This window comes from Rhinichthys klamathensis, unplaced genomic scaffold (genome assembly GCF_029890125.1).
Source record: "Rhinichthys klamathensis goyatoka isolate OS25496 unplaced genomic scaffold, OSU_Roscu_1.1 h1tg000350l_1, whole genome shotgun sequence".
In the NCBI taxonomy this organism is placed as follows: domain Eukaryota; kingdom Metazoa; phylum Chordata; class Actinopteri; order Cypriniformes; family Leuciscidae; genus Rhinichthys; species Rhinichthys klamathensis.
The window spans coordinates 979,406-995,153 of NW_026606862.1; the positions used below are offsets into that span (position 1 = coordinate 979,406).

The 15,748-nt window shown below is 49.4% G+C and overlaps 2 protein-coding genes across 7 annotated transcripts in view; one reads left to right on the plus strand and one right to left on the minus strand.

Annotated features, from left to right (window-relative positions):
* Positions 1–15,748, minus strand: part of LOC130068942 (E3 SUMO-protein ligase RanBP2-like) — a 211,692-nt gene that overhangs the window by 179,975 nt on the left and 15,969 nt on the right. For all 6 annotated transcript variants that reach the window (XM_056232599.1, XM_056232595.1, XM_056232598.1 and 3 more), the window contains exons 7-11: positions 11,001–11,196; positions 10,631–10,931; positions 1,706–1,887; positions 1,230–1,411; positions 1,023–1,146 (exon numbers count right to left, since the gene is read on the minus strand). In XM_056232599.1, coding sequence (XP_056088574.1) covers positions 1,023–1,146; positions 1,230–1,411; positions 1,706–1,887; positions 10,631–10,931; positions 11,001–11,196 — 985 coding nt within the window. The remainder of the gene's footprint in view (positions 1–1,022; positions 1,147–1,229; positions 1,412–1,705; positions 1,888–10,630; positions 10,932–11,000; positions 11,197–15,748) is intronic.
* LOC130068971 (stonustoxin subunit beta-like) overlaps positions 1–15,748 on the plus strand; it is a 77,396-nt gene that overhangs the window by 10,354 nt on the left and 51,294 nt on the right. The gene's annotated exons all lie outside the window — the stretch shown is intronic.

The following is a 15,748-nucleotide window of genomic DNA, read 5'->3' on the forward strand; positions in this document are numbered from 1 at the left end:
GGTCGTCGAGAGGTTTCAGGTGGCGAAGAAACAAGCAGCGGCAGACTGATCTATGGTCCCCAAGACTGCTGGGCGGGAGCAGTATAGGCCGTCTACGACCTCCTTACAGCACAGAGTGCAGCAAAAAACAAAGCATCGCCATTCGGGCTCCTCCACATTCAGGGGGTGTCTGGGCGGCGGTCACAGTCGAAACCATCTAAAGATAGAGATAATAACAGTCCTCAGATCTTGTCTAAGAAGGCTTCGACTAAGAAGTCCTAACGAAGAGGCCGTCAGACCTCTGAGGGGGTTCCACTTCATTATACGGTCCCTGTTTCTCCTCAGTGCCCTCTAGGGGGCGACCATCCGAGGAGGGCCACACTGCTACCAGTTCACCGTTTCAGGGCGCCGAGCTGTCTGCATTTCCCAACGATCCTCCGAGGAGGGTCGTAGAACAGTCAGTTCGGTTGTTGCCTGCCGGTTTGCCGTTTCAGGGCACCGAAGTGGCTGTTCGACTAATACCAGAGGCAAGTCTCGAGAGAATGGTCCCCTTAGTAGATTTTCTGGCAGTGTGGAAGCTACATCCAAATATATCTCATTTGGTTCTGCTCACTATAGAAAATGGTTACAGAATTCAGTTCGGTTCTCGTCCGCACAGATTGAACCCCGAACAGGCTCGAAAGGCTTCCGCTTTCTTTTGTTTGCCATTTGACGCTGGGCAACGTTGTGGTCACGCCAGCGCAACCTATATCAAACTTTGGTCGCACCGGCAGAAAGTCTGGAGCTCTGTGTTTGATTAGTGACACTCTTCAAAAAATCTTCTTTTGTGTTTAGCAGAAGAAAGAAATTAATTCAGGTTTTAAATATCTTGAGGGCAAGTAAATGATTACAGAATTTTTATTTTTTAAGTAAACTATTCCTTTAAATTCTTTATTTCCTAAATGAAAACAACCGTTATCCCCCTAAAACACTTATCAGACCAGAGTGGCCAATAATTCCTGGCTCAGAACGAGCATCACGAGGACGGCTGTGAGCAGACGTACCACATCAGTGAGATGCTGAGCCCAGTGGATGAGCAGCGCCGGCTGAAGGCCGTGTTTCTCTCCGGCGCGCAGCGTGCCGAGACCGTGCTGAACCAGCATCCGCAGTTTAGCCGACGTCCCAAGCCTGTCACACACACACCAGAAAACACTGCAGTCAGACACGGAGCCGTGCGTCAGGCTCACACTCACAGCAGGGCGATCACTCACAGCGCTCTCTTGTGGATCAGGCGGTAGACGGCGTCCCACCACTCGCGCTGCTTGGCGGAGGACAGGAGCCTGATGATGTGCAGAGGCAAACACCGGGGCTGATGCGGTGAGGAGCACGAGGCCATCCGTGCCGTCTCCTGCAGCTGCGTCTGACTGCTGAACACAACGCCACACAAGAATACCTGCAACACATCACATATACACAGCGGATCTGATAAAGCACCTCAGCCGTAACTCTGAGATCGACCCACTTCCACAGTCCAAACATGCATGTTAGGTAGATATTTACAGCATTATACAAATCACAGGCATTAAATTACTTCATTATCCAAAGTAGCATTTTGAAAGGCTATATCAGATATAAATGAATACCTACATTATGCAACAACAAAAAAAGACAGCATGTTTCATAAAAGCCAAATGTAGGTGAATGTTTCCCCGTGCCTCATTGAGGATGAGAAGAGGGGTGGACGCACCTCCAGGTCGAGCAGGCAGATGGACTCGGGTGAGTTGGTGTCTAGTTTGGAGGTCTCGAGCGTGAGGCGAGGGAAGAGCTGCTTGAGCCAGCGCTGCAGGCTAACACTCTGCTCCATCAGCGCCCACTGCAGGCCGAGCCACGCCAGGTGCTGAAGATCGCCCGCGTGCAGCAGCACCGCACCTGTGTGAACACACACACACCCCGCTGTCAACACTAGCGCAGTAACGGATTGCAGTTCTGTACGGACCAGGGCCCACGGTTCGACACTCATATGACCCGTGGATTATTGCAAAGCTTAACCATCATAGAAAAAAAAGTTGTAAATCTTGTCAATTTAAACATTCATGTGCAAGGAGACACGAAAGAACTCAATTTCGCACTCGCACGCTGTAATCTGTGCAACCACCCGAGAGAGGTGCTAACACAGAATTCAGTTCTCTTTCACATCTCCTTGCACTAGAACAGACTTGCATTCTCTCAAAATACCCGCCTCAGCGAATATCCTCAAACACACTCTGTCTTAAGTGAAAGTTAACATTAGAGAAAGAAATTCGATGTGTATCATTATATTGGATCCGTGCATTCGGTCTTAAAGGTTTAGTTCACCCAAAAATTCTGTGATCAGTTTCTAACCCTCATGTCGTTCTAAACCAATAAATCTTTATTTTTGTATATTTTATTTTTGATACACAACTTAAGATGTTTTAAATGAAATCAGAGAAGTTTCTGTCCCTCCACTGACAGTCCATGCAACAACTTTGTACCAACTATGACAACTATGTCTTTGCCATAAAGTTATTGTAAAACAAATCCATTTGAATCAAGCAGTTTAGTCCAAAGTTTCCTGAAGAGACTCAATACCTTTATATGTTGTAAGCCTAAATTTAAAGATTTAATTTAGGCTTTTATTCACATATAAACATTGATCAGCAAAAATAAACAGTAGCTCAACAGAACATGTTTGAAGCACAAGAAATGAACCTCAATGGTTCTTGCTGAAGCTCAAACGTGCTGCGTAACATGAGAATGAACCTCATTGGTTCTTGCTGAAGCTCAAACGTGCAGCGTAACACGAGAATGAACCTCATTGGTTCTTGCAGAAGCTCAAACGTGCTGCGTAACACGAGAATGAACCTCAAGCAGTTTAGTCCAAAGTTTCCTGAAGAGACTCAATACCTTTATATGTTGTAAGCCTAAATTTAAAGATTTAATTTAGGCTTTTATTCACATATAAACATTGATCAGCAAAAATAAACAGTAGCTCAACAGAACATGTTTGAAGCACAAGAAATGAACCTCAATGGTTCTTGCTGAAGCTCAAACGTGCTGCGTAACATGAGAATGAACCTCATTGGTTCTTGCTGAAGCTCAAACGTGCAGCGTAACGCGAGAATGAACCTCATTGGTTCTTGCAGAAGCTCAAACGTGCTGCGTAACACGAGAATGAACCTCATTGGTTCTTGCAGAAGCTCAAACGTGCAGCGTAACACGAGAATGAACCTTATTGGTTCTTGCTGAAGCTCAAACGTGCAGCGTAACACGAGAATGAACCTCATTGGTTCTTGCTGAAGCTCAAACGTGCAGCGTAACGCGAGAATGAACCTCATTGGTTCTTGCAGAAGCTCAAACGTGCTGCGTAACACGAGAATGAACCTCATTGGTTCTCGCTGAAGCTCAAACGTGCTGCGTAACACGAGAATGAACCTCATTGGTTCTCGCTGAAGCTCAAACGTGCTGCGTAACACGAGAATGAACCTCATTGGTTCTTGCTGAAGCTCAAACGTGCTGCGTAACACGAGAATGAACCTCATTGGTTCTTGCTGAAACTCAAACGTGCTGCGTAACACGAGAATGAACCTCATTGGTTCTCGCTGAAACTCAAACGTGCTGCGTAACACGAGAATGAACCTCATTGGTTCTCGCTGAAGCTCAAACGTGCTGCGTAACACGAGAATGAACCTCATTGGTTCTTGCTGAAACTCAAACGTGCTGCGTAACACGAGAATGAACCTCATTGGTTCTTGCTGAAGCTCAAACGTGCAGCGTAACACGAGAATGAACCTCATTGGTTCTTGCTGAAACTCAAACGTGCTGCGTAACACGAGAATGAACCTCATTGGTTCTTGCTGAAGCTCAAACGTGCAGCGTAACACGAGAATGAACCTCATTGGTTCTTGCTGAAACTCAAACGTGCTGCGTAACACGAGAATGAACCTCATTGGTTCTTGCTGAAACTCAAACGTGCTGCGTAACACGAGAATGAACCTCATTGGTTCTTGCTGAAGCTCAAACGTGCAGCGTAACACGAGAATGAACCTCATTGGTTCTTGCTGAAGCTCAAACGTGCTGCGTAACACGAGAATGAACCTCATTGGTTCTTGCTGAAGCTCAAACGTGCTGCATAACACGAGAATGAACCTCATTGGTTCTTGCTGAAGCTCAAACGTGCTGCGTAACACGAGAATGAACCTCATTGGTTCTTGCTGAAGCTCAAACGTGCTGCATAACACGAGAATGAACCTCATTGGTTCTTGCTGAAGCTCAAACGTGCTGCGTAACACGAGAATGAACCTCATTGGTTCTTGCTGAAGCTCAAACGTGCAGCGTAACGCGAGAATGAACCTCATTGGTTCTTGCAGAAGCTCAAACGTGCTGCGTAACGCGAGAATGAACCTCATTGGTTCTTGCTGAAACTCAAACGTGCTGCGTAACACGAGAATGAACCTCATTGGTTCTTGCTGAAACTCAAACGTGCTGCGTAACACGAGAATGAACCTCATTGGTTCTTGCAGAAGCTCAAACGTGCTGCGTAACACGAGAATGAACCTCATTGGTTCTTGCAGAAGCTCAAACGTGCTGCGTAACGCGAGAATGAACCTCATTGGTTCTTGCAGAAGCTCAAACGTGCTGCGTAACGCGAGAATGAACCTCATTGGTTCTTGCTGAAGCTCAAACGTGCAGCGTAACGCGAGAATGAACCTCATTGGTTCTTGCAGAAGCTCAAACGTGCTGCGTAACACGAGAATGAACCTCATTGGTTCTTGCAGAAGCTCAAACGTGCTGTGTAACACGAGAATGAACCTCATTGGTTCTTGCTGAAGCTCAAACGTGCAGCGTAACACGAGAATGAACCTCATTGGTTCTTGCAGAAGCTCAAACGTGCTGCATAACACGAGAATGAACCTCATTGGTTCTTGCAGAAGCTCAAACGTGCTGCGTAACGCGAGAATGAACCTCATTGGTTCTTGCAGAAGCTCAAACGTGCTGCGTAACACGAGAATGAACCTCATTGGTTCTTGCAGAAGCTCAAACGTGCTGCATAACACGAGAATGAACCTCATTGGTTCTTGCAGAAGCTCAAACGTGCAGCGTAACACGAGAATGAACCTCATTGGTTCTTGCAGAAGCTCAAACGTGCTGCATAACACGAGAATGAACCTCATTGGTTCTTGCAGAAGCTCAAACGTGCTGCGTAACACGAGAATGATCCTCATTGGTTCTTGCAGAAGCTCAAACGTACTGCGTAACACGAGAATGATCCTCATTGGTTCTCGCTGAAGCTCAAACGTGCTGCGTAACACGAGAATGAACCTCATTGGTTCTTGCTGAAGCTCAAACGTGCTGCGTAACACGAGAATGAACCTCATTGGTTCTCGCTGAAGCTCAAACGTGCAGCGTAACACGAGAATGAACCTCATTGGTTCTTGCAGAAGCTCAAACGTGCTGCGTAACATGAGAATGAACCTCATTGGTTCTCGCTGAAGCTCAAACGTGCTGCGTAACACGAGAATGATCCTCATTGGTTCTCGCTGAAGCTCAAACGTGCTGCGTAACACGAGAATCATCCTCATTGGTTCTCGGTGAAGCTCAAACGTGCTGCGTAACACGAGAATGAACCTCATTGGTTCTTGCAGAAGCTCAAACGTGCTGCGTAACACGAGAATGAACCTCATTGGTTCTTGCAGAAGCTCAAACGTGCTGCGTAACACGAGAATGAACCTCATTGGTTCTTGCAGAAGCTCAAACGTGCTGCGTAACACGAGAATGAACCTCATTGGTTCTTGCAGAAGCTCAAACGTGCTGCGTAACACGAGAATGAACCTCATTGGTTCTTGCTGAAGCTCAAACGTGCAGCGTAACGCGAGAATGAACCTCATTGGTTCTTGCTGAAGCTCAAACGTGCAACGTAACGCGAGAATGAACCTCATTGGTTCTTGCAGAAGCTCAAACGTGCAGCGTAACACGAGAATGAACCTCATTGGTTCTTGCAGAAGCTCAAACGTGCAGCGTAACACGAGAATGATCCTCATTGGTTCTTGCTGAAGCTCAAACGTTCTGCGTAACACGAGAATGAACCTCATTGGTTCTTGCTGAAGCTCAAACGTGCTGCGTAACACGAGAATGAACCTCATTGGTTCTTGCAGAAGCTCAAACGTGCAGCGTAACACGAGAATGATCCTCATTGGTTCTCGCTGAAGCTCAAACGTGCTGCGTAACATGAGAATGAACCTCATTGGTTCTTGCTGAAGCTCAAACGTGCAGCGTAACGCGAGAATGAACCTCATTGGTTCTTGCTGAAGCTCAAACGTGCAACGTAACGCGAGAATGAACCTCATTGGTTCTTGCAGAAGCTCAAACGTGCTGCGTAACACGAGAATGATCCTCATTGGTTCTCGCTGAAGCTCAAACGTGCTGCGTAACACGAGAATGAACCTCATTGGTTCTTGCTGAAGCTCAAACGTGCAGCGTAACGCGAGAATGAACCTCATTGGTTCTTGCTGAAGCTCAAACGTGCAACGTAACGCGAGAATGAACCTCATTGGTTCTTGCAGAAGCTCAAACGTGCAGCGTAACACGAGAATGATCCTCATTGGTTCTTGCAGAAGCTCAAACGTGCTGCGTAACACGAGAATGAACCTCATTGGTTCTTGCAGAAGCTCAAACGTGCAGCGTAACACGAGAATGATCCTCATTGGTTCTCGCTGAAGCTCAAACGTGCTGCGTAACACGAGAATGAACCTCATTGGTTCTTGCAGAAGCTCAAACGTGCAGCGTAACACGAGAATGATCCTCATTGGTTCTCGCTGAAGCTCAAACGTGCAGCGTAACACGAGAATGATCCTCATTGGTTCTCGCTGAAGCTCAAACGTGCTGCGTAACACGAGAATGAACCTCATTGGTTCTTGCAGAAGCTCAAACGTGCAGCGTAACACGAGAATGATCCTCATTGGTTCTCGCTGAAGCTCAAACGTGCTGCGTAACACGAGAATGAACCTCATTGGTTCTTGCAGAAGCTCAAACGTGCAGCGTAACACGAGAATGATCCTCATTGGTTCTCGCTGAAGCTCAAACGTGCAGCGTAACACGAGAATGATCCTCATTGGTTCTCGCTGAAGCTCAAACGTGCTGCGTAACACGAGAATGAACCTCATTGGTTCTCGCTGAAGCTCAAACGTGCTGCGTAACACGAGAATGATCCTCATTGGTTCTTGCAGAAGCTCAAACGTGCTGCGTAACACGAGAATGATCCTCATTGGTTCTCGCTGAAGCTCAAACGTGCAGCGTAACACGAGAATGAACCTCATTGGTTCTTGCTGAAGCTCAAACGTGCTGCGTAACACGAGAATGAACCTCATTGGTTCTTGCTGAAGCTCAAACGTGCTGCGTAACACGAGAATGAACCTCATTGGTTCTTGCTGAAGCTCAAACGTGCAGCGTAACACGAGAATGAACCTCATTGGTTCTCGCTGAAGCTCAAACGTGCAGCGTAACACGAGAATGAACCTCATTGGTTCTCGCTGAAGCTCAAACGTGCTGCGTAACACGAGAATGAACCTCATTGGTTCTTGCTGAAGCTCAAACGTGCTGCGTAACACGAGAATGAACCTCATTGGTTCTCGCTGAAGCTCAAACGTGCAGCGTAACACGAGAATGAACCTCATTGGTTCTCGCTGAAGCTCAAACGTGCTGCGTAACACGAGAATGAACCTCATTGGTTCTTGCTGAAGCTCAAACGTGCAGCGTAACACGAGAATGAACCTCATTGGTTCTCGCTGAAGCTCAAACGTGCAGCGTAACACGAGAATGAACCTCATTGGTTCTCGCTGAAGCTCAAACGTGCTGCGTAACACGAGAATGAACCTCATTGGTTCTTGCTGAAGCTCAAACGTGCTGCGTAACACGAGAATGAACCTCATTGGTTCTCGCTGAAGCTCAAACGTGCAGCGTAACACGAGAATGAACCTCATTGGTTCTCGCTGAAGCTCAAACGTGCTGCGTAACACGAGAATGAACCTCATTGGTTCTCGCTGAAGCTCAAACGTGCTGCGTAACACGAGAATGAACCTCATTGGTTCTTGCTGAAGCTCAAACGTGCTGCGTAACACGAGAATGAACCTCATTGGTTCTCGCTGAAGCTCAAACGTGCAGCGTAACACGAGAATGAACCTCATTGGTTCTTGCAGAAGCTCAAACGTGCTGCGTAACACGAGAATGAACCTCATTGGTTCTTGCAGAAGCTCAAACGTGCTGCGTAACACGAGAATGAACCTCATTGGTTCTTGCAGAAGCTCAAACGTGCAACGTAACGCGAGAATGAACCTCATTGGTTCTTGCAGAAGCTCAAACGTGCAGCGTAACACGAGAATGATCCTCATTGGTTCTTGCTGAAGCTCAAACGTGCAACGTAACGCGAGAATGAACCTCATTGGTTCTTGCAGAAGCTCAAACGTGCTGCGTAACACGAGAATGATCCTCATTGGTTCTTGCAGAAGCTCAAACGTGCTGCGTAACACGAGAATGATCCTCATTGGTTCTTGCTGAAGCTCAAACGTGCTGCGTAACACGAGAATGATCCTCATTGGTTCTCGCTGAAGCTCAAACGTGCAGCGTAACACGAGAATGAACCTCATTGGTTCTTGCAGAAGCTCAAACGTGCTGCGTAACACGAGAATGAACCTCATTGGTTCTCGCTGAAGCTCAAACGTGCAGCGTAACACGAGAATGAACCTCATTGGTTCTTGCAGAAGCTCAAACGTGCTGCGTAACACGAGAATGAACCTCATTGGTTCTCGCTGAAGCTCAATCGTGCAGCGTAACACGAGAATGAACCTCATTGGTTCTTGCAGAAGCTCAAACGTGCAGCGTAACACGAGAATGAACCTCATTGGTTCTCGCTGAAGCTCAAACGTGCTGCGTAACACGAGAAAGAACCTCATTGGTTCTCGCTGAAGCTCAAACGTGCTGCGTAACACGAGAATGAACCTCATTGGTTCTCGCTGAAGCTCAAACGTGCAGCGTAACACGAGAATGAACCTCATTGGTTCTTGCAGAAGCTCAAACGTGCTGCGTAACACGAGAATGAACCTCATTGGTTCTCGCTGAAGCTCAATCGTGCAGCGTAACACGAGAATGAACCTCATTGGTTCTTGCAGAAGCTCAAACGTGCAGCGTAACACGAGAATGAACCTCATTGGTTCTCGCTGAAGCTCAAACGTGCTGCGTAACACGAGAAAGAACCTCATTGGTTCTTGCTGAAGCTCAAACGTGCTGCGTAACACGAGAATGAACCTCATTGGTTCTTGCTGAAGCTCAAACGTGCTGCGTAACACGAGAATGAACCTCATTGGTTCTTGCTGAAGCTCAAACGTGCTGCGTAACACGAGAATGAACCTCATTGGTTCTCGCTGAAGCTCAAACGTGCTGCGTAACACGAGAATGAACCTCATTGGTTCTTGCTGAAGCTCAAACGTGCTGCGTAACACGAGAATGAACCTCATTGGTTCTCGCTGAAGCTCAAACGTGCTGCGTAACACGAGAATGAACCTCATTGGTTCTCGCTGAAGCTCAAACGTGCTGCGTAACACGAGAATGAACCTCATTGGTTCTTGAGAAGCTCAAACGTGCAGCGTAACACGAGAATGAACCTCATTGGTTCTTGAGAAGCTCAAACGTGCTGGGTAACACGAGAATGAACCTCATTGGTTCTTGAGAAGCTCAAACGTGCAGCGTAACACGAGAATGAACCTCATTGGTTCTTGCTGAAGCTCAAACGTGCTGCGTAACACGAGAATGAACCTCATTGGTTCTTGAGAAGCTCAAACGTGCAGCGTAACACGAGAATGAACCTCATTGGTTCTTGAGAAGCTCAAACGTGCTGGGTAACACGAGAATGAACCTCATTGGTTCTCGCTGAAGCTCAAACGTGCTGCGTAACACGAGACTGAACCTCATTGGTTCTTGCTGAAGCTCAAACGTGCTGGGTAACACGAGAATGAACCTCATTGGTTCTCGCTGAAGCTCAAACGTGCTGCGTAACACGAGACTGAACCTCATTGGTTCTTGCTGAAGCTCAAACGTGCTGGGTAACACGAGAATGAACCTCATTGGTTCTCGCTGAAGCTCAAACGTGCTGCGTAACACGAGACTGAACCTCATTGGTTCTTGCTGAAGCTCAAACGTGCTGGGTAACACGAGAATGAACCTCATTGGTTCTTGCTGAAGCTCAAACGTGCTGGGTAACACGAGAATGAACCTCATTGGTTCTCGCTGAAGCTCAAACGTGCTGCGTAACACGAGAATGAACCTCATTGGTTCTTGCTGAAGCTCAAACGTGCTGCGTAACACGAGAATGAACCTCATTGGTTCTCGCTGTAGCTCAAACGTGCTGCGTAACACGAGAATGAACCTCATTGGTTCTTGGAGAAGCTCAAACGTGCCTCGAACATGAAAAAGAACCTGATTTGGAACGACATGAGGGTGAGTAAATTACAATTTTCATTAGGTAGCAGTACTAACTCCACCCTTTTTTGCTGACCTGAAAAATTATCTGATCTGTGACTCAAAAAACATAAAATGCGAACTGTGAGTTATGTGATCGGTTGCGGCACTAGACCAGACTGGATCTAGAGTGTGTGACACTCACCGCTGTCCCACTTGGCCAGATCGTCGGTGCTGGGCGCGTGTGTGCTGACCATGTGCATCTCGTCGTTGCAGATGAAGGAGAGCTGGTTGTGCGCCTGTGAGCCGAAAAGCATGTCGAACAGAAGACTCGGCCCGTTCCGGTTCCCGAACGCCTCCACCACCTCCTTCAGCAGCTGCTCCACGTCCCGGCTCAGATTCAACAGCATGTGACCCGCCTGACTCTGGCGGTCCGAGGCCAGCAGCTCCAAAGGCTCATGGGACGCCTGCTCACCTTTCAAACTCTTGACTTTGGGTCTCGGAGCCTGAGGAAATCATGGATATTACACTATACAGTGGCCGATCACACGAGCTGCATGAAGCGTACATCATACCTGATAGGCCACGAGGTAACAGACAGCCGCTAAATCCCGCACGGCCCTCCACTGCTGCGCCCCGTCCTGCGCCGTCTTCAGCAGCAGCGTCCCGGCGTACAGGTACAGCTGAGCTCTCGTCTCCGTGAACACCTCCGACAGCTCATCCAGAGTGTTCGTGGCCTTGTTCTTCAGAGACTGCATCGCACGGTCTAAGCTGCAGCAAAAACATGGCATGAACGCGTGAGTCTGCTGACTGAAGCACTGACGTTATCTAGCAGGCTAAGACATCAATGAGTCTGGGTGAAAACTGCCATCATCATTTACCAGCCAAAGTGGCTCTATGAACTTATTACAGTCAATTAAAAATATGATTAATTTATTGTAAAGATTTCTTTCTGACATAGAACCTGTCGAGCAAAAACAAAAAGACTAGTAGTGATACTGTTACTGCTACAAACTAGTGGTGCTCCAAAGTTAATTTAAGGAAACCAAAATGAAAGTTTATTTAAATGATAAATTAATCAATTTCTTTTTTAAATAATCACACTCAAAGTTCACTACAAACATTAAGTTGATAGTTAAATTACCCATGAGGCAGTTTTTATGATTTAATGATATGTCGAAATATAAACATTTAAACGGGGCTGTCATAACTTGTTTTCATGATGGATTTATTCAAGCATACATTAAGTAAATTATAATGAATATTGAGAGCATGAAATTGGCTAAAATGTCTTGGTATGCTGAAGCATTAAGAGTTCCTTTCACTGGAACTAAGAGGCCCAGCCCTGAAAAACAACCCCACACCATAATCCCCCCTCCACCAAACTTTACAATGCATTCAGGCAAGTACCGTTCTCCTGGCAACCGCCAAACCCAGACTCGTCCATCGGATTGCCAGACAGAGAAGCGTGATTGGTCACTCCAGAGAACACGACTCCACTGCTCTAGAGTCCAGATTTACGCCACTGCACCCCACGCTTTACTCCACTGCATCCCACGCTTTACTCCACTGCATCACACGCTTTAAGCCACTGCACCCCACGCTTTACTCCACTGCATCCCACGCTTTACTCCACTGCATCACACGCTTTACGCCACTGCATCACACGCTTTACGCCACTGCATCACACGCTTTACGCCACTGCATCACACGCTTTACTCCACTGCATCACACGCTTTACGCCACTGCATCACACGCTTTACTCCACTGCATCACACGCTTTACGCCACTGCATCACACGCTTTACGCCACTGCATCACACGCTTTACTCCACTGCACCCCACGCTTTACTCCACTGCATCCCACGCTTTACTCCACTGCATCCCACGCTTTACGCCACTGCATCACACGCTTTACTCCACTGCACCCCACGCTTTACTCCACTGCACCCCACGCTTTACTCCACTGCATCCCACGCTTTACGCCACTGCATCACACGCTTTACTCCACTGCACCCCACGCTTTACTCCACTGCATCCCACGCTTTACGCCACTGCATCACACGCTTTACTCCACTGCACCCCACGCTTTACTCCACTGCATCCCACGCTTTACTCCACTGCACCCCACGCTTTACTCCACTGCATCCCACGCTTTACGCCACTGCACGCCACGCTTTACTCCACTGCATCACACGCTTTACGCCACTGCATCCCACGCTTTACGCCACTGCACCCCACGCTTTACGCCACTGCATCACACGCTTTACGCCACTGCACGCCACGCTTTACTCCACTGCACCCCACGCTTTACTCCACTGCACGCCACGCTTTACTCCACTGCACGCCACGCTTTACGCCACTGCACCCCACGCTTTACTCCACTGCATCACACGCTTTACGCCACTGCATCCCACGCTTTACTCCACTGCACCCCACGCTTTACTCCACTGCATCCCACGCTTTACGCCACTGCACGCCACGCTTTACTCCACTGCATCACACGCTTTACTCCACTGCACCCCACGCTTTACTCCACTGCACCCCACGCTTTACTCCACTGCACCCCACGCTTTACGCCACTGCACCCCACGCTTTACTCCACTGCACGCCACGCTTTACTCCACTGCATCACACGCTTTACTCCACTGCACCCCACGCTTTACTCCACTGCATCACACGCTTTACTCCACTGCACCCCACGCTTTACTCCACTGCACCCCACGCTTTACTCCACTGCACCCCACGCTTTACGCCACTGCACCCCACGCTTTACGCCACTGCATCACACGCTTTACGCCACTGCACCCCACGCTTTACTCCACTGCACCCCACGCTTTACGCCACTGCATCACACGCTTTACGCCACTGCACCCCACGCTTTACTCCACTGCATCCCACGCTTTACGCCACTGCATCACACGCTTTACGCCACTGCACCCCACGCTTTACTCCACTGCATCCCACGCTTTACGCCACTGCACCCCACGCTTTACTCCACTGCATCCCACGCTTTACGCCACTGCACCCCACGCTTTACGCCACTGCATCCCACGCTTTACGCCACTGCTTCCCAAGCTTTACTCCACTGCATCCCACGCTTTACGCCACTGCTTCCCAAGCTTTACTCCACTGCATCCCACGCTTTACTCCACTGCTTCCCAAGCTTTACTCCACTGCATCCCACGCTTTACGCCACTGCTTCCCAAGCTTTACTCCACTGCATCCCACGCTTCACTCCACTGCACCCCACGCTTTACTCCACTGCATCCCACGCTTTACTCCACTGCATGCCACGCTTTACTCCACTGCATGCCACGTTTTACGCCACTGCATCCCACGCTTTACTCCACTGCTTCCCAAGCTTTACTCCACTGCATCCCACGCTTTACGCCACTGCATCCCACGCTTTACTCCACTGCATCCCACGCTTTACTCCACTGCATGCCACGCTTTACTCCACTGCATGCCACGTTTTACGCCACTGCATCCCACGCTTTACTCCACTGCATGCCACGCTTTACTCCACTGCATGCCACGCTTTACTCCACTGCATCCCACGCTTTACGCCACAGCATCCCACGCTTTACGCCACTGCATCCCACGCTTTACGCCACTGCATCCCACGCTTTACGCCACTGCATGCCACGCTTTACTCCACTGCATCCCACGCTTTACGCCACTGCATCCCACGCTTTACGCCACTGCATCCCACGCTTTACGCCACTGCACCCCACGCTTTACTCCACTGCATCCCACGCTTTACGCCACTGCTTCCCAAGCTTTACTCCACTGCATGCCACGCTTTACTCCACTGCATGCCACGCTTTACGCCACTGCACCCCACGCTTTACACCACTGCATCCCACGCTTTACTCCACAGCACCCCACGCTTTACGCCACTGCATCCCACGCTTTACTCCACTGCATGCCACGCTTTACTCCACTGCATGCCACGCTTTACGCCACTGCACCCCACGCTTTACGCCACTGCACCCCACGCTTTACGCCACTGCACCCCACGCTTTACTCCACTGCATCCCACGCTTTACACCACTGCATCCCACGCTTTACTCCACCCCACGCTTTACGCCACTGCATCCCACGCTTTACTCCACTGCATCCCACGCTTTACTCCACTGCATCCCACGCTTTACTCCACTGCACCCCACGCTTTACGCCACTGCATCCCACGCTTTACTCCACTGCATGCCACGCTTTACTCCACTGCATCCCACGCTTTACTCCACTGCATCACACGCTTTACTCCACTGCATCACACGCTTTACTCCACTGCATGCCACGCTTTACTCCACTGCATCCCACGCTTTACTCCACTGCACCCCACGCTTTACGACACTGCATCCCACGCTTTACTCCACTGCATCCCAATCTTTACTCCACTGCACCCCACGCTTTACTCCACTGCATGCCACGCTTTACTCCACTGCATCCCACGCTTTACACCACTGCACCCCACGCTTTACACCACTGCATCCCACGCTTTACTCCACCCCACGCTTTACGCCACTGCATCCCACGCTTTACTCCACTGCATCCCACGCTTTACTCCACTGCACCCCACGCTTTACGCCACTGCATCCCACGCTTTACTCCACTGCATGCCACGCTTTACTCCACTGCATCCCACGCTTTACTCCACTGCATCACACGCTTTACTCCACTGCATCACACGCTTTACTCCACTGCATGCCACGCTTTACTCCACTGCATCCCACGCTTTACTCCACTGCACCCCACGCTTTACGACACTGCATCCCACGCTTTACTCCACTGCATCCCAATCTTTACTCCACTGCACCCCACGCTTTACTCCACTGCATGCCACGCTTTACTCCACTGCATCCCACGCTTTACGCCACTGCACCCCACGCTTTACTCCACTGCATCCCACGCTTTACGCCACTGCACCCCACGCTTCACTCCACTGCACCCCACGCTTTACGCCACTGCACCCCACGCTTTACTCCACTGCATCCCACCCCACGCTTTACTCCACTGCATGCCACGCTTTACTCCACTGCATCCCACGCTTTACGCCACTGCACCCCACGCTTAACTCCACTGCATCCCACGCTTTACGCCACTGCACCCCACGCTTTACGCCACTGCACCCCACGCTTTACGCCACTGCACCCCACGCTTCACTCCACTGCACCCCACGCTTTACTCCACTGCACCCCACGCTTAACTCCACTGCATCCCACGCTTTACGCCACTGCACCCCACGCTTTACGCCACTGCACCCCACGCTTCACTCCACTGCACCCCACGCTTTACTCCACTGCACCCCACGCTTTACT